Genomic DNA, 20,803 nt, shown 5'->3' on the forward strand with positions numbered 1-20,803 from the left:
CACACACACACACACACACACACACACACACACACACACACACACACTGTCCCTGTCCCCAACTGTGAGGCTCTCTAGTCCAAAATGAAACCCTCCAGGCCTAGGAATCGAGACTTGAGAAGGGGAAGCTGTGGTGAGGAGTTCTCTGATCTACAGTCACGGCAGGAAGCTGAAGGGAGGGGGTCTGGGGGGAGATGACAGGCCCTTGAGTGGCAGAGAGGGAAGGGCCCTGACCTACCTCAGTGTGGAGGGAAGGGGAGGGGCAGAGTGGTCACTTCCACATCTTCCTCTCTTGCCCCCCTCCCATGCTCCGATCCAGGTTGGGTGAGGGGTACTGACTCTCAGAAGGCTGCCACCCCCCTCCCCATAAAAAAGTACTTCCAATCACGTGGCTACCACTTCCTGTCTCAACCCTGGGCTCCTCATAGGGCCATGTTTGTTGTTGGTTACCATGGATATGGCCACTGTGGGCACCAGCCCTGAGGCCCTCAGGAGATGTTTTCTCCCCCACCCTCTCAACAGTGTAGACCTACCCCTGGGGAGAGAGCCCAAGCAGCTTTGGGGGGCCTAGACCCTCAGTTCCATTTAGGGCTGAATGGCTATGGCAGTGATGGTGGGATAGGGGATGCCCGTCACCTTCCTCTGCTCCATGTATGTATGTATGTGTGTGTGTGTGTGTGTGTGACCACTTGTGATCTTGAAGGTATAGGTGGCTAGAGTGACAGAACATTGGAGCCACAGGGGAAGTACTTCAGGAGCCATTTTACAGAGAGAGAACTAAAGCCCAGGCAGGGGAAGTGATTTACCCAAGGGCACACCGAGGGAGAAGCAGTAGTAGTGTAGTCCTTAGAGAACTGGCCTCGGAGCTTCGAAAGACCCGAATTCAAGATCTCCCTTGGACACACACTGGCTGTGCTACCCTGGGTGAATCTCATAACCTTTCAGAGCTCTAGGAAACTCTCAAAGAACTTGAGTCGCACAGAAAGTGGAGACCTGAATTGGTAGAGGGCGTTTCCTTGCCAGGAGTTCCCTATATCACTGAAAGCACAGGTCTAGTCCCTGTCTGGTCACTGGATTCCCACAGAGATAGCGACAGAGCTCTGACTGTATCTGATCTTGTGTTTGATGCTAGGTTGCATGGAACTCTTCTCTACCCAGCCTCTCCCACCCCACTCTTACTGTATTGGGGGCTCCTTCTCCCACCCTGTGCAGTTGGAAATACTCATTTTTTCCAGGAAGTTTTCATGTCTTCCTGGCATTGCTGGGGAGGGGAGTGGGGGGACTGGCTAATATCCCAGGCTATGCAAAGTGTGTACGGTAGGGAGGGGGTTAGGGTAATTAAATTTACCTCTCTCCCAGATCCCACCTTTATCTCCAACCTTCCCATCTCCCTTGTATGTCTCACTGTGTCAGATCCTTGGGGAGGAAGGTAGATCAGGCATATTGCTTTTCTTAGACTGGTGGGTAGGGGTGTGTGTGTGTGTGTGTGTGTGTGTGTGTGTGTGTGTAATGGAGGAGGGTGAGTGGGGAGAGACCCTAGACCTGGGCTCAACTGGGTGGGGTGTGTCTGGAGCAGGAAACTCCTGGGGGTCCTAGGGGTGGGGTGGGAGAGAGGCAGCCTGAGTCAGGCTTGGTCTGGGGTCAGTGCCAAGAGGATATCCTGAGGCAGGAGGGAGAGAAGGGGGCGTTCCCCGGCTTCCCCACGTCCTAGGTCCCTGGGGAGGGGACTGTGTGTGTGTGTGTGTGTGTGTTTGGAGATACCATAGTGGGAGGGAATAGAATTGGGCCTTCCAGTGAAGGAGGGGTGGGTTCCACAGAATCCCCGTGGTGGAGCATCTGGCTTTAGACATAGAGTGTGACGACTCACTAGAATACGTTGTGGGTTGGTGGGAATGAAAATCTGAGGGTGGGTGGGTGGGTGGATTCTGGTGCAGACCCAGGATGTGCTCTGCCAGGAGAATCTGGAAGGGGAGAAAGGAATGATTTCTCTTGCCCTCTGGTTTTCTCTGTGGTCTCCTCCCCTTCTCTGTAAGAGAATGAAAGGGTACTGAGAAGGGGCATATGCCAGTGTGGGGGTGGGGAAAGCCCTGTGCCAGGATGGGGGGGGGGGGGGGGTGGGTGGTGGTTTCCATGTGGGGGGGGGGAGAGATGGGTCCCCTTTAGGGGTATTGCCCCAGCATACCCTCCCCCCCCAGACAAAGCTGCCTTTGTATTGACCAAACAATCCTGTGGTCTAGGCCACCGACCTCGCCCGCTTCATCTTTCTCTTCCTCTTCCTGTTTTCTTCCTTCCCCTACCTTCCCTGGTCCTTCTCCTTGAGTCTTGGGGACTACCACCCTCCACTGCCTTCCCGCCACCCCTCCCTCACTTTTTACCTATAATGTTCTCTGAAAGACTAAACAATGTGGCATCTTTTAGGCCCTGGATTTTGCTCTGAGGTCTTAGGGAAAAAGAGCTGGAACCTAGGGAAAAGCTGCAGGCAAATTTGCCATTCTCTTTTCTCCCTCGCACCCCTCTCCCAACCTGATTCCCTCATGTGGCAGTCTGAAGTTTGGAGTAGGACAACGCCTGAAAAGACTGGGAATGGGGACCGTTTGAGATGAGCCGGCAGCACTCCCTTCCTGCTTTTTTCTGTCTCTCTTTCCACCCCTTTGGGGAAGGGGAGGGCATCCAGGGCACTATAACCTAGTTGGGCCTCACATCTAGGGCAGGCCTGTTCTTGCCTCTCTTGGGAGGGCTGGCTATAGTCAATTCCTTTAGGAGTATGGACTGAAGAGACCCTGGAGGGTAAAGTTCTTGAAGGCCTCCTTGGGTCTGTTGAGGTTTGCCACCAGAGAGTTGGAGGGTAGACTTCCTGGATACTTGGGTATAATTGGAGGTGGAGAAGAGTGAGGGAAATAAGCAAAGGGCTGAGAAGCTCAACTGATTGCCAGACCAGGCTCTTTCTTTCCCCCACCCTGGGAAGGTGGACTTAATGATTTTAGTGTCTGTCCAAAGACCTGGGTTTGAATTCTGTATCTGCTACTTAAGGGCTGAGTTACCTTGAGCAAGTCATTTTACTTTCCTGGGCCTCAGTTTCCTTATCTGAAACATAAGGAGATTGGACTTGATCTTTAAGGCCTCTTTAAGCTTTAGGTCTTACAACTGGGACCTCTGAGTCTGATGGGGGAAAGGGCAGGTATGCTTAGAGATTGGATTTAATGATATCTCTTGATGTTTTGTTTTGTTTTGTTTTTTTTTGAGGAAAGGATCTGGGTTATAATATCACCTGGATACAGAGGAGGCTGCAAGGGAGCATTTGGGGTTCCCCTAGTAAATTAGTTGGAAGTGGGGATCAGTCAGTTTTCTCAAGTACAGTTGTTGGTCTATATTACATCCACCCCCCCCACCAGTTCCCTGTTTTTACTTTATTTAGCACCACCCTCCTATCTCCCCCCCATCCTCCCTGGCCTGAGGGAGTGTGAGGCCCTGTCCCCCCTGCATTGGGGGGGGAGCCGCTGGCCAAAGGCCTGGGCTTGGATGCCTGGCTTCCTGCCCACCTAGCTCTTGGCAGTAGGGAGGATAAATACTGAGACTGAAGCTGCCTGATTGCTTGGTGGAGGGGTTGGAGTGGGAAGGAGCTGGAAGGATCTGCTGCCTAGCCTTGCTCTATCTCTCCCTGTCTCTGTCTCTGGAGCCCAGAGTGTCCAAGGCTGGTTGTAGAAGGGAGAAAAGAGTCCCCACTCTCTTTTTAAAGCTAGTGGGGTAGAGGGAAGAGAAAGGCTGTGGCTTTTTTTTCTTGGAAAGTTTATAAATAGCCCTATCCCTTGTTTGAAATCTGCCCTGCCTGCCCCACCCTACCCAGCCCAGCTTAGCCTGGCATCTCTGACAGGGTCCTGGGGGGCAGCTGTTGACTTTACCCACTTAGGCTATGACTGTAGCTACCCCCTCCAATGAGATTTGTATTTTGTACCTCATTTGTTTATGAATCACTGACTGGCAAAATGCATGGGAATCCCCTGACCCCAAATTGGGGCCCCACCTTTCCCCTTCAGGGTCTCGCTAGCTCCCTTGAATGCCAGTCTTACTTATTTTGCATGGGACCATCAGAAGTGGTGGGAAAGAAGGAAGGAATGCAGGGAAAGACTTGAGTCACAATTGCTGGTGGAGGGGATGCTGGGAGGGATAGACTATCAGGTTAGAGAGGACCTCAAAGCCATCATAGTTCATCTCATATTTAAGCCAGAATCCCTTCCCCAATGCTCCTAAGGGCTTCCTCAGTGACTGTGGCTGGAGGATGGAGGAAGTGCTCTATATTATTTTACACACACCCCTCCCCTATTAATCCAGATATATGGGGGTAGAGATAGGATATTCTCCCAAACCCTCTTATCCACACAGCCCCGTGTAATGGCAAGAATATTCAACTTAGAGTTAGGAGATTGAGACTCAAGTTCCAACTATGAGATTTACTGTGTGGCCACTTTTCTCAGGCTCAGTTTCCCATTTTGTAAAATTAGGGGAATGATAGTTATGCTACCTGCGTCAGAGGGTTATTGTGAAGAAAATGCTTTTTTGCAGTTCTGTAACACTTGAATTGTTATTGCTATTATTGTTATTAGAGAGGCAGCTTGGTGTTGTGATTGGACAGCTGACCTCAAAGCCAGGAAGACCTGGGTTCAAGTCCCACTTCTGATATATATTGGCTGTATGACCCTGGGCAAGTCACTTTACCTCTAGATGTTCTAGGAATCTTTCAAAATACTCTTAAGTGGCAGAGACAGCGCCAGGCTGTGTTGGTAGAGGAAATTTCTTCATGCGGCAGTTCCCTATACCAATGAAATCACAGATACAGTTCCTATCCTTATTATTGTTGTTTTTGCTATTGATACATTGTTCTTCTTTTCTTTTTCAAAGGGGTTAAGATACAAATGGTCTTAGGACAAATGGTTACTGTGTTATTATTCCCTTATATGTACTGTTCTATGGACTGTTGAACAGATAGATAAAATAACTACTTTGTGTAGTTAGATTAAAATGATTAGGATAAACCCTCCTTCACAGGTTTACTCAAAGCATCCTTGGTACAAATGCATTAGCAGACAGGATGATGGAGATGATATGCCCCTCATCTTGCTCCCACGTAACCTTTGACCTCTTCTGGCATATCTCCATACTTTGAATGCTTTTCATCCCATGCAGCTTGGAGACGAGTTTTTGGAATGGTGATATCTATTAAAAATATTGTTTTTAAGTTTTTGATTAATCAGTGTTACGTCTGGGAGATGAGGGGTGACGTTTTAGTCTGTGACAACGGTCTAGTTCTGATACAGTTTATTGGTTAAGTGTTCCAGAATATTTTCGAGTTTATATTTGTAGTTTGGGGATTTGTTGTTTTGTCAAAACATGAAAGATCCAGAGCTTCTGATACTTAATTCAGGCTACATCTTGCTAGGTATTTGGTAGATGTTAAACTTTGTTTTAACAGCCTGCAGCAACATGTTGTATAGTGTCCACTATTTTCTATGAATAGTCTAAATTGATCATGAAATTTGGGCTTCTTAAGTCAGTCAGCTAGAATTTACTAAGCAGGCACTGTGCTAAGCACTGTGAATACAAAGGCAAAAAAATAGTCCCTGCTGTCAAGGAGCTCCCAGTCTAGTGGGGGAGATCGCACACAAGCAAATATACACACACATGCACACATACACACATCCGGGTAAATTAAGGATAATCTCAGCAGGAAGACACTAAGATTACAGAGGCCTGGAAAAGGCTTCTGGCAGAAGGTGGGACTTTAACTGAGACTTAAAGGAAGCCAATAAAGAGGGAAAGAGTTCTAGGCATGGAGGACAGTCAGTGAGAATGCCCAGTTTGGAGCGTTGTGTGGGAAGAACAAGCAAGAAGTCAGTATCACTGTATCATGGGAGTATGTGGAGGAGGTTAAGGTATAAGGAGACTGGAGAGGTGGGAAGGGACCAGGTTATGGAAGACTTTAAAAGCCCAACAGATGATTTTATATTTGATCCTGGAGGTTATAGGGAACTACTGGGATTTATTGAATTGGGGCAGGGGATGACATAAACATGATCAGACCTGTACTTTAAGAAGATCAGTTTGACAGTTGGGTGGAAGATGGGTTAGGAAGAGAATGGATTTAGCACCCAGCATTCTCAGGTGTTCTCCTTCTCAAGTACTAACCAGGCCTGGTCCTGTTTAGCTTCTGAGATCTTATGAAATCAGGTGTGTTCAGGGTAGTATGGCTGTAACCAAAAGTATGTAATATAACCCCTCCTGTAGTTTCTGGTGGTAAGATTTGGTCCTCAATTACTCTCATAAACCCCTCTATTTCCACAGACAAATCCACATGACTCAAATTTGTTTGAGTCTTCTGCAGTAGGATGTTTTTGATATGCTCAGTTCATGCAGATGTTACCCAGGGAGGACTTTTTGATACTACTCTTGTATCTTAGTCATTTCATTGGTTCTTTCCAAAAGTAAACCACTTTTGGTTACTTTTGATGAATTCCATGGCAGGTACCTGTTGTCAGCTATCACTATTTCTTGATAAAGTGATGGTGGCTTATTCTAGAAGTAATTATGTAAGTTTTTGACATTTATATCACTTATCATCGCCATTATTACTATTATTATCATCCCTCTTCCCATGTTGGGGAAGCAAGGGGAGAGGGGGAAGCTGCCTGTGGTACAAAGTCCTTGTATTACTCTCATAAACCAAGTATAAGCCTAGTGGTGGGGGTCATGGGAAGGTGTGCTAGAGAGGAGCCCCAGGCAGCTGAGTTTTTTAATGGAAACAAGGAGGGTACAGCTCAAATCAGTTCAATCCTCTCTGCCATAGAGGAGATATAAATCCTGTGAAGGACCTGTTGTATGGTAGTACGGGGCTAAAGCATGAGAAGGAAGTCAAAGGGAGAGGAGGTCCAGGAGTAGATTCTACAGGGTAGATGACATAGCAAACTATTCCTGTGCCTGCCACCTTCTCTGAAATCCCCTTGACGTTGTCCCCTGTGTCTCCTCCCTCTTATTTGCCACTGCCAGGTGGGGCACAAGAAGGGTTCAGGATATCCTGGCACTGTGGGCTTGTGGTTTTCCCGCCCCTGCTGCCCACATGGAGGGGGAAGGTACCCTGTGGGCAGCCTATGAGGTGTCGGAGTGGGTTGGATGTGGGTGTCTTGTTTCCCTTCTCTTCCTGTGTTGGGCCTTGATTCTCTGAAGATGCCCCTCTTACCCCAGGAAAAAGAGGTGATGCCATGCTTCTAGGATGAGGTGGGGTGGAGCTGTAGGAGCAAGTAGGCAAATGCAAACACACACACACACACACACACACACACACACACCCTTGCCTTTCCTTTGGAGGAGAAGACCTTTTCCTGAGGAGTAAATAGGAGCTCCTGGGCTCTCAGGGACTCTGTGTGTCCATGCCTCCTCAATCCCTCCTACCTCCATCTCCACCCCTCTGCCCAGCCCTTTAGAGTTGGCATTGCCTAGGCCTTTGGCAACATCTCTGTGACCTTTACCCCTGCCTCTGTTGCTTCCTCCTCCCCTTGGCTGGAAGTCCCTTCCTTGAGAACTCTAAGTAACTTTGCTCCAAACTTTATAGCAGAGGCCGAGTTGTGTTGGAGACTGACATGGAGATGGTTGGGTTGGAGGGAAGGAGGAACTGTGGGCTGGACACAGTCTCTATTCCTTCTAGGTGAGAGTAAGGGGGATGCCTCTAACACCTGGGCAATGCTTAGTGGTGAAGTTTAAGGTGGCTCAGGGTCTCTCCCCCTGAGGGGATTGGTTGTGGGATCTCTGAGAGCAGAGTCCAGGTTGGCTCAAAGGGTACCGTTAGAGCTGAGATCTCTCTATCTGGCCGGATACGTGAAGTACACAGCCGATGGAGTGTCCTGTGTCTTACTGCAGCTTACTGGAGATGTGGGGGGCCTAGGATGGAGAGGGGCTTGTGGGCAGGCAAGTGATCAGCCAGCAAGTGATAAGCTCAAAATAAGCTAAGTTGGATAAGACTGGGTGGACTAGGGTTCCCCTTTGTCAGAGAGCCACTCCCTTAGCTGTCTCACCCTGAGCTTATCTGTGGAGGCTGAGCTCAGACCTTGTGAGACTGACCATTTTCCGTACCTTGGGGAGGGTGGGCATGACTGCCTATGTTTGTCTGATCATCAGTGAGTGTGGTGGGATGGCTAGGCTTAAGGGGGGGTCCTGCTTTTAGGGCCTCTCTTGGCAGAAGAGGCAGTTGGAAGGGCCAGGCTGGTGGTGGAGAACTGGGACTCGACTACACCCAGTATGTCTGGGTATATAGACAAAAGTAATTAATTGTGTTCATTGTGTGGCATAGTGATGGTTATTCCCTGGCTACACACACAGACACACACACACACACACACACACACACAGATAAATTTTATTCTTGAAACATCATACAGATCCCCAGCCTTCTTCTAACTGAATACCCACAACTAAAATCCCTGAAAACAGTGAAGTAAAAGAACACAAAAAAGTGATTGGGGCTGAGAGTATAGGAATATGATTTCATTTTTCCTACCCAAACCCATGACTGTCTGTCTGCCTGAGGTTCTAGGTCACTGTCTCCTGTCACTGGTGAAGTTTACCCATCTGGAGAAGTTCCATAGAGGTCCTGGGTGTGGCAGATTGGCTGCTAGCTGGGTGGGGCTCCCTGGGCCTCTGATGTCACCCTCCTTTACTGGCCTGGGAGGACTTCATCAGAGACCTGGAAGTGTGTTTCTATGGTCAAAATTAATAATCATGGTAATTAAGAGGATAGGGAAGCAAATTCTATCCCTAGGTTGAGGGGACAGAAGCCTACATTTCCCTCCTCCTCTCTTTCCCAGTCTCCAGGGTCTTTCTGGCTTACTGAGGAACTGAAAGATCCCTTTTAATGGTAATTGCTAGCCTTACCAATAATTTTTTTTTTTTTGGATGGGGAGGCAGTTAGGGTTAAGTGACTTGCCCAGGGTCACACAGCTAGTTAAGTGTCTGAGGTTGAATTTGAACTCAGGTCCTCCTGACTCCAGGACTGGTGGTCTATCTACTGCAGCTAGCTGCCCCAGTGACCTTTTTTTTTTTTAAATTTTTGGTGAGGTGGTTGGGGTTAAGTGACTTGCCCAGAGTCACACAGCTAGTGAGTGTTATGCATCTGAGGCTGGCTTTGAACTCAGGTCCTCCTGACTTCAGGGCCGAGGCTCTATCCACTGAGCCACCTCGCTGCCCTCCCCCCCAGTGACCTTTCTTAATGTGTGAGGAAGGGTAAAGACTGGACTTATAATCAGAACACCTGAGTACAAGTTCTGGCTTTGTCATTTACAAGCTGTGTAACTGTGGACAAGTTATTTGCCAGCCCCGGACCTCAGTTTCCTCATCTGTAAAATGAAGGAGTGAAGCTAAAAACACAGAAATCCTCTGCTTCTATTGTACCTACTTTAAGTTTGGGAGATGAAAATGACCCCAGAATCATAGAATTTTACAATTGGAAGGGACCTCAGTGGCCCTTTAGCTTGTCCCCCACTTAAAATGAATCCTTTCTAGAATATACCAGCAAATCTCTGGGTTCTCCTCAACCAGTCTCTGCTCAAGGACTTCCAGTGAGGAGATAGTTGCCATTCTCTAGGTGGCCCATTCTTCTTCTGGGCATCTCCAATTGTTAGCATGGTTTTTTTCATCAAGCCTATACTGGCTTTTTGACAGTTTCCATCCACTGCTTCTCCCTCCATCCCACATGGCTTTTCCCTGGCCTGCCTGGGATGAACACTGCCCCAGACACCCACTGTTTTTCCTGTTGGCACCAGTGGGGCACCTAGCAACAATACCCTCTGCTCCCATTTCCCATGCTACTCTTCAAATACTTGAAGATGGCTCTGTGGCCCACCTGAATCTTCCTGTTCTCCAGGCTGAACATCCCCACTCCCACCGCAGGGCCTCTAGGACATAAACATCCAGGGTGTTAGGTCCCTGGATTTCGGGGGCTGGGGTGGGGGAAGTGGTGTAAGAGGCCCCTAGGGCTGCTGCGTCATGATTCTGAGAAGTACCATGCTTTAGGGAAGCAGCTTCTCTCCCCCTTCCCCTCCCTCGCTTACCTCCACCATCTCCACGCTTTCTCTGCATCTGTGACCTCAGGTAACCCTTCTTTGGAGAGATCTCTGGGTCCAGCTGTGTTTTCCCAGGTCTCCTCTTGATCTCCATGAACCTCCCCCCTTCGAGGCACAACAGGCCCTTTGGCCACATTAGGATGAGAGGTGTCTCCTGAAGGTTTGGGTTCTGCTCTTTGTGGGAATATTCTCACCCCCACCTCCTCGTCTGCAGTATCTGGGCCCCACTCCCGAGTTGTCTGTGCCAGGCAGGCACTGTGCCATCTGTCTGCTTAGCCTAGTGTCACAGGAAAACCTCCAGCTGCCCAGGTGGGGGGAGCCCCATGGAGAAAACCCCTGTGCCCTGTTCTCTGTGCCTACTCACCTGTTTTGTCTTCTCCTTTTCAGCATCAGAAGACATGGCTTCCTCAGCAGCACCAGCATCATCAGAGCTCATCTAGGTGAGGGTATTGTGCCCAGCAGCCAGCCGTGGTGGGTGCCATTCAGCTTTTCAAGCCTCATTCCAGCTTATCCTAGCCACCGCCGACCTGAGCAGCGCCCTCCCTTCCCTTTCCCACCTTGCCCCTGGTTTGGGCGGTGGCTTCAGAAGGCCAAGATCACCCTGTTGGGCACTGCCCTCTTCAGCTGCAGGACAGGAAGAGGGGGTGGGTTGATTACCCACAACCCCTCCCAACTCCAGGCCCCAATGAGCTGAGAAGGGGCAGCCAGAAGCCCCTCAAACCCTCCCAGCTGGACTCTCTGTCTATATCTCTGACTCTCTTCGGGGCATGGCCAGCAATAGCAGCTCATGCCCAACGCCTGGGGGTGGGCACCTTAACGGGTACCCGGTGCCTCACTATGCCTTCTTCTTCCCTCCCATGCTGGGCGGACTTTCTCCACCTGGCACTCTGACAAGTATCCAGCACCAGCTTCCTGTCAGTGGATATAGCACTCCATCACCAGCCAGTAAGTTGTGGGACAGAGCGGGAGTTGGGCGGGGGCAGGATTGAGGGCACAGATATCACAGGGGAACCCGGTGGCTTCTCATGAGGGCTCCGTGAAGGGATGGTTTGTGGTGCCTTCATTGTGTACAAACATTGGAAAGGGCGGGGTGTTAGTCAATGGGGAGGGTGGCAAGGAAAGACTGGTTAATAATGGACTCAGCTATTGAGGGAGCTAAGGGGTACACCGAGTAGTGCTCTGGATTTGGCATCAGGAAAACTCAAGTTGAAATCCTGCCTTAGACACTCACTAGCTGTGTGACCTTAGGGAAGTCATTTAACCTCCCTCAGCCTCAGTTTCCTCATCTACAAAATGGGATAATAATAGCACCTACCTCATGGGGTTGTTGTGAGATTCCAGTGAGATAAGATATATAAAGTGCTTTGCAAACCTTAAAGTACTGTATAAATACTATTTATTATTATTGTCCATTTTGTGGGGAATGCTACTTTGCTGCCCCTTTGAAGCTTCCAGGGGTCATATCTTAGGCGTTAGATAGGGATCCTTATTATGCTGTGGGTTGCTGGACTCTGCCTGAGTGTGTGCTGGACTGGAGGGCTGCAGAAAGGTTCGGGCCATTTGTGTTGCATTCTCGGCCCCGACTTTACCCCCCTTCGCCTCATCACTGAGGATCTTATAAATAGCTTGGTTGGCAGCAGACAAAGGCCCCTGGTAGATAAACAAACCTCTCGACATTTGGCGGGAACAGCATCATGACCTGGAGAGGCAGCCACATGCCCTCCTCCCTTATCCTTATCCTCAGGGTCCCCTGTACCAGGTGTCTTTCTGTGAGGGTGCCTGAAGCGTGGAGGAGGAAGGCCAACTGCCCCCTCCTTCCATTACATACATACCTCGCTGCTAATTCCCCTATTTGAGTGGAGTGTGAAGGGAGGGAGGCAGTAGTGTAAACCTGATGAGAATTGGGGTGAACTAGGCAGCAGTGGGGGAAAGAGCTCTGGGGGGCAGGGAGGAACGCTCTGCTTTGGTCATGGACGGGGGCTGGGCTGCAAGGAAAAGACATAGGCCCCTCCCTCTTCCCTTTTGCTGTGTCTCTGATTTTTTTCCCCCCATTTTCCCCTTCCTCTCTATCTTTCCCATGAGAGTCTTGCACTGGCTGGGTGGGGGTCTCTTCCACCCCTGGCCTGTCTGAAGCCAGGTAGTGGGAGGTGGCAGTAGTGGCTGCCAGCTGGCATAGCTCAGACCAGAGGCCTGCCAGGCCTCTTACTGTAACTCTGGCCCCTAGGGCCGAGCTGGGCACAACGCCAAGTCAGGAGGGGGAGGGATCTGGGGCCTGGCCGGGCGGGGAGAAGAGGGAAAAGAGGCTGGGAGATGGATGGACAGGGCAGCTGTTGACCTGGGAAATGTCCTGTTCTCCCTCCTCCCTCCATCCCACATGGCTTTTCCCTGGCCTGCCCAGGATGAACACTGCCCCAGACACCCACTGCCTCTCCTGTTGGCACCAGTGGGGCACCTGGCAACACTGCCCTCTGCTCCCTGCCCTGGGTCAATGTTCTTTTCTCTGGGTCAGGGAAGTACCCTCCTCCCTAGGGTCAGGGGAGTCTCATTGTCCCTGGAGTTGACCCTGGAATGATGCCACCCTACTCGCTCTGGCCAGCTGCCCACAGCATCTGACCTTCCCTAGAGCTCCTCCTCTGTCTCTGTCTCTGTCTCATCCTCCTTCCTGGCTTCCCCCCCACAGCCAGGGGACTTTGAAGTACCTTGTACATAGTAGGCATTTAATAAATGCTTGTTGTTGAATAAATCAAATTGAAATGGACAAATGTGTCTGCCGTTTTCTGGTACTCCTCTCCCAACTTCACTCTCCATGTTTCCAGCTTGGATGAGGGAATACTTCTGAGTATCCAGAGGGATAGCCCTAGCCCTGCTCAGGAAGCTGCCTGAATGCCACTCTGGATATCTGCCCCCCCTCCCAAGTCTCCCTTTATCACCTGGCTTCAGTCCCTCTCCATTCTCATTGTCACCTGTCTTTTTCACTCTGTATACTTTGCTCTGTATTGAAACTTAAAGGGCTTGCCTCAAGCTGATTGGGGAGAGGGGTCTTTTATTTTACATCTCACCCACCCCTGCAGTCCTTATGCTTTATCTGGGTATCTGGTGTCTGTCCTGAATAGTTGACGCCTTTGGAGGTGGGGCTGGGAGGGGGAAGCTGGACTGAGTTGGCACTGCCCCCATTCTAGGAGCTGAAATTCTAAGGCTTCCCCTTCCTGCCAGGTTGGCACTTCCATTGGACAGTGGGACCTGTGCCCAAGTGTCTGGGGGGACACTTTTTTCTAGAATGGGATGGGCAGAAAAGTAGTGGCTCAAACCCTTGGATGCTGCATAATGGGGGAATGGGGGTCTTCAGTTGCCACTAGAGAAGGACATTCTGCCTAGCCTTTGCCTCCCTTACCCCATGACCACTCCCATGCCAGCCTGGGAAGAGGTTTCCCCCTTACCCAGGAATGTTGCAAGCTGGTTCCTCTTTCATGATGTGCACTAGGGGGTGGCTTCCGGGATCCCCGATCTACTCCCCACCCTGGGAACCATTTCCTCTGGGTGCAGGGGAGGGAGATGAGTGGGAAGAAAGAGGTGTGGATTTGTAATTTCCTGGTAGGGTCCCCTCACCCATACTTGGGCAATACCCTTTCCTGTTTCTCTACCCCACCCCCCACCAGTTTTGTTTTTTCCCCAGGAGTCTCCCCAACCCCTGCAGTAAACAGTAACACCATGACCATTTTCAACCTCCCTCCTTTCCCCGTTCCCCAAACCACCCAGCTGTGTGTGTCTGTTACATATAGCAATGGGGGAAAGACTTGGTGGTATTTTGCTGGGGAGCTGTGAAGGGAGATTCTCCCTATGACTAGAGTGAGGGTCCCTGGGTGAGGGGTGTGTGACTCTTGTTTGCAGGGGCCTACCTTTCCCAGCTCCTCCCCCCCAGACCCAACACACACACACACACACACACACACACACCCCCTACACCCCTACCCCCCTACACCCCTGCCTTGTGATGGAAGTTCTCTAGCTGGATGCATCCAAGCGTGGCTGATAAAAGATTCATGCATCCTTAGGAGGCAGCCTTCCCAAGCCAGGCAGATGCTGTCTGGTGGCCTTGGGAGAACCTGTACTTCTTAGGGGAGCTATAAAGCCAACCTTTCCTCCCCGTGAGCCTCTGGCCACTTGCTGGTACAGGGATTTTGAAGAATAAGATGAGAACCCCTCTTTCCCAAGAGCAGAGTGGCCCTCAGTGTAACCTCTTTAGACAAGAGTCTACCCTGGAGTGGGGTGAACTCCAGAAAATAGACAGATCTGTTTGTTTTCCTTACTCTCCCTCTTTCTTGGTGGGAAGGGATAGGGGCGGAATTGAGTTGAGGACAGCCGATAGAGGAAGTGGTCAGGTATGAACAAAGCCTGAATGTGGCTGATCTTCCCTAAGGAAGAGTTGGGGGGAAGTAGTGGGGGGGGGGAGGGGGGAAGGAGTGTCCTTCCATCTTCTGTCTGGCTTCTTCCAGAGGGCTCAGGCAGGTGTCCTTTCCAAATCAAGGCCCCAGTGAAGAGGCAAGGGATGGGCTCTGGGCAGAGGAACCAGGGCTGTAAGCCAGAGACTCAAGGATTTTTAGTGATTACTGGGTCCAGCCTTGTCATTTAACAAAGCAGGCAACTGAGGCCAGAAAGAGAGGAAAGTTAGGTGACAAGACCTCAACCAAATGGGTTTTTGGCTGTGTTTTTTGAGGTCTGCTCTGGCTCCTTGGTATTTGAGTATTGGGTAGGGGGGTCGGTATCCGTGAATTGTGTATTTGGCCTCTGTCCAGTTTTTGTATGAGTTGGGGGAGAGGAAAAAGCATCAAGTACTCATCTTCCTTCTCTCACACTCTAGAGAGGCCCTATGGTTTAGTGGGGAAAAGATTGGACTTGTGGTCAGGGGACACCTGGGTTTAAATCCTACCTCTTACACTTGCTAGTGCTAGTCTTTTAATCTCTCTGTGGCTCAGTTTAATTTTATGTAAAATGAAGTAATAATGCCTCCAGTTCTATCTGATAGGGTCTCATCCATTTAATGGAGATAATATATTTAGCACCTTCCTTTAGAATTGTTGTGAGAATTAAATGAGATTATCTATGCAAAAAGCTTTGCATATCTTAATGATGCTATGTAAATATTAACTGTGTCTGGGAGGTAGATAGAGACTGGCCTCGACTCTAGAAAGACCTGAGTTCAAGTGTGCCTCTGGTATCTATGAGATGGGCAAGCAACTTAACCTCACAGTGCTCTAGGAAACTCAGTTGCAGAGAAGTGCAGCCCTGCATTAGTGGAGGAAGCTTCCTCACCTGGGAGTTCTCATATCAGCTAAATCACTGGGCCAGCTCTTTACCCTGAGATTATTATTTTTATCCTTATTATTCACTCCAAACTTGACTTGAGGATTAATGAAAGGGTTCCAAGTTCATAGTGAGAGGATGAAAGAGATAAGGGAGATTCTCATTTGATCTGTTAATTGACCAGAGCTAAAGTGAATGGGAATAAGGGGCCTAGGGCATCTATAGTTGGGCTAACTCTTTGGGTGAGGGAAAGAGTTATTATTGAGAAGTTACCTTTATCTTCCCTTCAGATTTAAGGGGGAAAGAAATACCCAAATAGGCATTCATCCACCCTCTCCCATTGTCCTGGTCCTTTTACTGATAGATTGCTGCTCCTCCCTTCCCTTGATCTCCTGGAAGGCTAAGGAGGGGAAGCCCCTCTCTGCCAGGTAGAACCTAGGCCCCACCCCTCTCCCCCTTCTCTTTTGACTGGAGGCCCCCACCCCAGGAGGGGAGAGTTAAGGAAGAGACCAGGGGAGGGAGAAGAGATCTACTTTCTTCTTTGAAAGCTGCAGATAAAATCTGTCAGCACCTACTCCCATGCCACCAAATCTGTCCACACCTGCCCCTGGGAGTTTGTATAGCTCATCCCTCTTCCCCTTTACAGGAAGAAGAAGGCTTTGAGAGTCACAGGCTTTTTCCTTTGGGTTGTGGTGGTAGTATAAGATTATAAACAAGAATGTAGATTGCAAGCTCCTTGAGGGCAGGAACACCCCATTTTTGCTGTCTTTGCATCCCCAGCACTTAGTACAGTGCCTGACACATAGTAGCTAATTAATAAGTGCTTGTTGACTGAATAGAGGAACTGGAGTTGCTAGCTAGCAGGGCCTGAGGTTTTTCTCTGCCACACCCCTTCTGTGTAGGTATCTTTTTCTTTCTGTGTGTGTCTCTGTGGAGAAAATGTCTCAAGTGACTTGAAGGACTCTTGAGTATTAGTAGTCATGCTGAAAAGTGCATGTCTGCTCATTCCTTCCTCCTTTTCACCACCTCCTGCTGGACACTGCCTCCCACCCCCTTTCCTCCAACCTTCCTTTAGCTGTCTCCCGTAGCCCTCCCCTTAGCCCTCTCTCTATTTCCCCAGGATAATAGGAGAGCAGGCACTGAGGGCTGAGGGGATGGAGGGAGGTGGGGGTGGGGATGGCCTAGAGAGCCCTTCCATTCATGGGGTCCAAAATGCCAAGTCAGCCAGAGGCTATAAAATGGGGTTTTAAATGAGGAGACCCTTTCACCTTTCATTTCCTAACACTGATTAACCCAGGTGGAGTGAAGAGAAGGGAGCTGGGATTGGAATCTAGGCCCCACCCCACCCAGCCTTCTCTTTTGGATGGAGGGGGGGCCCCCCATCAGGAACCAGAATGTATACTAGGGTGAGGAGTGGGGGGAAGGAAAACTCCTCTTCGGGATGGCTTCCACTCTGCTTCTCTCCAAGTCAGTGGAGCATGTATCTGGGGGCAAAAGTGACCTACTTTGCTCTTTAAGGAGTGGGGTATACAAGGCCTGGAGCCAGGAAAAGCTCATTCCTGGAAAGGGAGACTTTCTCTTCTCTTCCCCAAGTAGGCATCTTTTATTTGCTTCTCTTCTCTCAGGTGCTCTGAGACTGGAAATTAGTGGGGATTGGATCTTCTCAGCGTAGAATTGAGGCAGATCCTTAGATTCAAATTCATTAAATTTTTTTTAAAAAAATTGACACTGTGTGTCATGCCGGGGTGGGGCAGATGCAAAGAGGAAAAATATTTCATTTGATTTTCACAACCACTTTGTAAAGTAGGTTTTACAGCGGGGGAAATTAAGCCTCTGAGACATTCAGTGATTTGCCCAAGGCCACACAATTCTGCTTTGTGACTTGAACTCCTGTCCTCTGATTCCAAATCCGGTTCTCTTTTCAGTAAACCACAGTCTCTGACACCGTCCTGTCTTCAAAGACCTTACTCTACAGTAGCTGTCTGAGCTCTATATGCAAATGAGAATGTGATTAAGTACATAGCAGAGGACTGAATGGTGGTATGAGAGATTTGGGGAAGGAGCAGGCACTCATGTAGCTTAGAGGGGGTCAGGGAGGGTAAGGACTTCAAAGGATGTGGGGAAAGCTTATTTTAGGCAAAGGGACAGGATGAGCTGTACAACAGGGAGTCTCAGGATTACAGGATAGGCCTTCAAGCCGGAAGCAACCTTGGAGATCATCCAGTCTAACCTCACCCCCCCCCCCCCCCCCTTTTTTCAAAAATGAAAACCGAGGTCCCCAGATTTACTTTTCTGAGGTAGCAAGTGCTAGAACTGGGATTTGAACCCAGTTTCTGTTCTGGAACATAAAGCAGGAATGTGAAACAAGACTGCAAAGGCAGGATGAAGCCAGAGTGTGGGAGACCTCAAATGCTAGGATAAAGAATTTGAGCTTTATTCAGTAGGTATTGGGGAGCTCCCCTTTTGAACAGGGAAACATAGTTTTTTTAAAAAAATAAACTTTAATTGATATCTTTGTTTTTACATCATCTACATTTCCCAATGTATCCTGTCCTTTTTTTCCTCCCAGAGAGCCATCCCTTACAAGATAGCATTGAAAAGAGGGAAATAACACTTGAGCTGAGCAAAAGTAACCAACATATCAAAAAATTCTGACATTCTATACAGTGTACCACACCCATGGTCCCTGACTTCTGCAAAAAGGCAGAGGAGGTGCTTTCTCCTATCTCTTCTTTTGGGTGAAACTTAGTCACTTCATTTTGTTGTTGTTATTTTTTTAATTAAATTTTGTTTTCAAATGAAGATATGCCTTATCTCCCCCTTCCCGGGCTCCCCTTCCCTCTCCCGCTGAGAAAGCAAGAAAAATAAGACCCTTGTTACAAACGCATATAGTCAGGCAAAACAAATTCCTGCATTATGTCCAAAAAATGTCTCAGTATATGCTCTGAGACCATCACTTCTCTGTCAAGAGAATGTCTTGTCATTAGTCCTTTGGAATTGTGGTCTGTCATTGTGTTGATCAGAATTTCCAAGCCTTTCAGAGTTGGTTGTCTGTACAATGTTTTTGTCTTGTAAGCTGTTCTCCTGGTTCTGCTCATCTCACTTGGCATCAGTTCATCCAAGTCTTCCAGATTTTCATGATTTCTTCCAGCACAACAGTATTCCATCATATTAATATATGATAACTCCTTCAGGTATTCCCCAGTGGCTGGGTGGGCATACCTCCTCAGTTTCCAATCCTTTGCCACCACAAAAAGAGCTGCTATAAATATTTTTGTATATATGGCACCCTTTCCTCTTTCTTTACTCTCTTTGCAGCATAGACCTCATAATAGTAATGCTAGGTCAAAGGGTATGTACAATTTAAGAGCTGTTTGGGCATAGTTCCAAATTGCTTTCCAGAGTGGCTGGACCAGTTCACAACTCTACCAACAGTACATTAATGTATCTGTGTTCCCAGAGTCTCTGCAGCATTTGTCATTTTCCTTTTTTTGTCAATCTTGCCAGTCTAATGGGTATGAGATACATTGGTCAATGTATTGGGATAGCATTCAGTTTTTATGGTTTTGTTATACCTCCCATGTACATTGCTGTAGTCATTAAGCATATTGTTTTCCTGGTTCTGCTGACTTTTTATCAGTTCATATAATTCTTCCCAAGTTTCTCTATATTCTTAATATCTTACAACACAGTAATATATTACATTATTTGTGTATCATAATTTGTGTAGTCATTGTCTTGTTGACGGGTATCTCATTTATTTTCTGTTCTTTGCTACTAGAAAGTGTTGCCATAAAGATTATGGTGTACATGGAAGCTTCGTTTTTGCCACTAAGCTCCTTGCTATTCCACTGCCTAGCAATGGAATCTCTGGATCAAAGGGCATGGACTTTGTAGCATCTTTTATTTGAATAATTCCAAATTGCTTTCTAAAATGATTGGCTAATTCACAGTTTAAATATATTAGTGTGCCTTCCTTTCATAACCCCTCCAACATTGACCATTACCATTTTTTGTCATCTTTACCAATTTTCTTGATCTGAGGTAAAAAACCTCAGCCTATTTTGGATGCACATTTCTCTTATGAGTGATCTGGAGCATTTGTTCATATTTTTCTTAATAGTTTGCAATCCTTCTGAAAGAGTAAATCATTTTAAAGATACATTAGGAAGATTAGGTTTCAGTCTAATGAAAGATGTATTGGAGAGGCTAAGAAGAACAGGAGGTGCAGAAACTAATTAGGCATCAGCCTAGGGGAGATGTGATGGGGTCCTAAACTGAGGTGGTAAAAGTGGGAATGGAAAGATGGGGATGGATGAATCCTGACCCAAACTCAAAACTCAGCTCCATGGCCAAAAATGTCCAGTGCACTGTTGAGGAGTGTGGTCAGATACAGCAGGTGGATAGAGCTGGGCAAGGTCTTTAGGGATATCAAGCCAGTGCTAAGATTTCGGTATCTGCTTGGAATAGCTTTTATGTGATTTCCACTGCCATAACCTCTTGGGATAGGATTGGGACTAGGGATAGAATAAGGACACAGAAGAACCTTGTCCTCTGGGAGGAGTATCTGCCTCTTGAGAAAGGGGTGGATCACCCAAATTGGCCAAGGTTTCCCTTTCATCACCCCATTTATTTTGGTTGAGAAGATTAAGGGCAGTGATGGGGGTAGGGTAGGGGGAGAATGAAACTCTGTTCTGTGCCCCTCCCCTACAGTTAAGGGTACTTTCTATCTGAGAAGCTTGTCAGGCCTAGAGTTTTGGTGTACAAAAGTTTTCTGGGTAAAGCAAGGAGTCTGAAGGACTTGGGAAGGGGAGGGAGACAATGGATGGACCCTTTCTTTCCTGCCATGGATGTCAGATATTACAGTGTGGAGAGGAGGGGTCATCATTTCCCTCTATATGCAAATAGCATTCCCCCAAATATTTGCAGGTCTCACAGTGTCAAAGTTTAGTGTCAAAGCAACTCACCGATATTCACATGCCAAGCCACAGTGCTATACTCTGAGGCATACGATGTCACATGTGTGAAAGCCACATACATGCCGCCCCCCTCCCCTAAAATACTTTCCTCTCTTTCCCTCCCCCACCTCAAGGGTGGGTGGGAATGGGTAGGGAACTGGGAACTGGCCAGACTTACTTCTTTGGCTGTGGGCAAGGGGCGTGATGTCACGGGCATAGACTGGGTGCTGTCTGGTGGGTGAGTGGGTGGGTCTGTCACTGGGATGTGAGGCACCAGTGCTGGGCGAGTTCAGCAAAAGTTCACCCGCATTGCATTAGGCAAATGAGTCTGGGACCCGGGCCTTCTATGTAGAAGGGCACCGGGACCACCCCCTTGTATGCCCTCGGGGCCACCCGCAGCCAGCCTGCTGAGCCCACGGAGCTCTCCATCTAGGGGTCTCA

The 20,803-nt window shown here is 48.5% G+C and overlaps 1 protein-coding gene across 1 annotated transcript in view; it reads left to right on the forward strand.

The window, feature by feature from the left end:
* The first annotated feature begins 10,112 nt into the window (after window positions 1-10,112).
* LOC114040380 (retinoic acid receptor alpha-like) overlaps window positions 10,113-20,803 on the forward strand; it is a 30,475-nt gene continuing 19,784 nt past the window's right edge. Inside the window, exons 1-2 of the mRNA XM_027858472.1 lie at window positions 10,113-10,131; window positions 10,491-11,048. Coding sequence (XP_027714273.1) covers window positions 10,871-11,048 — 178 coding nt within the window. The 5' untranslated portion in view covers window positions 10,113-10,131; window positions 10,491-10,870. The remainder of the gene's footprint in view (window positions 10,132-10,490; window positions 11,049-20,803) is intronic.

The sequence above is a fragment of the Vombatus ursinus genome, unplaced genomic scaffold, assembly GCF_900497805.2.
Source record: "Vombatus ursinus unplaced genomic scaffold, bare-nosed wombat genome assembly UNPS02013047.1, whole genome shotgun sequence".
Taxonomy (NCBI): Eukaryota; Metazoa; Chordata; class Mammalia; order Diprotodontia; family Vombatidae; genus Vombatus; species Vombatus ursinus.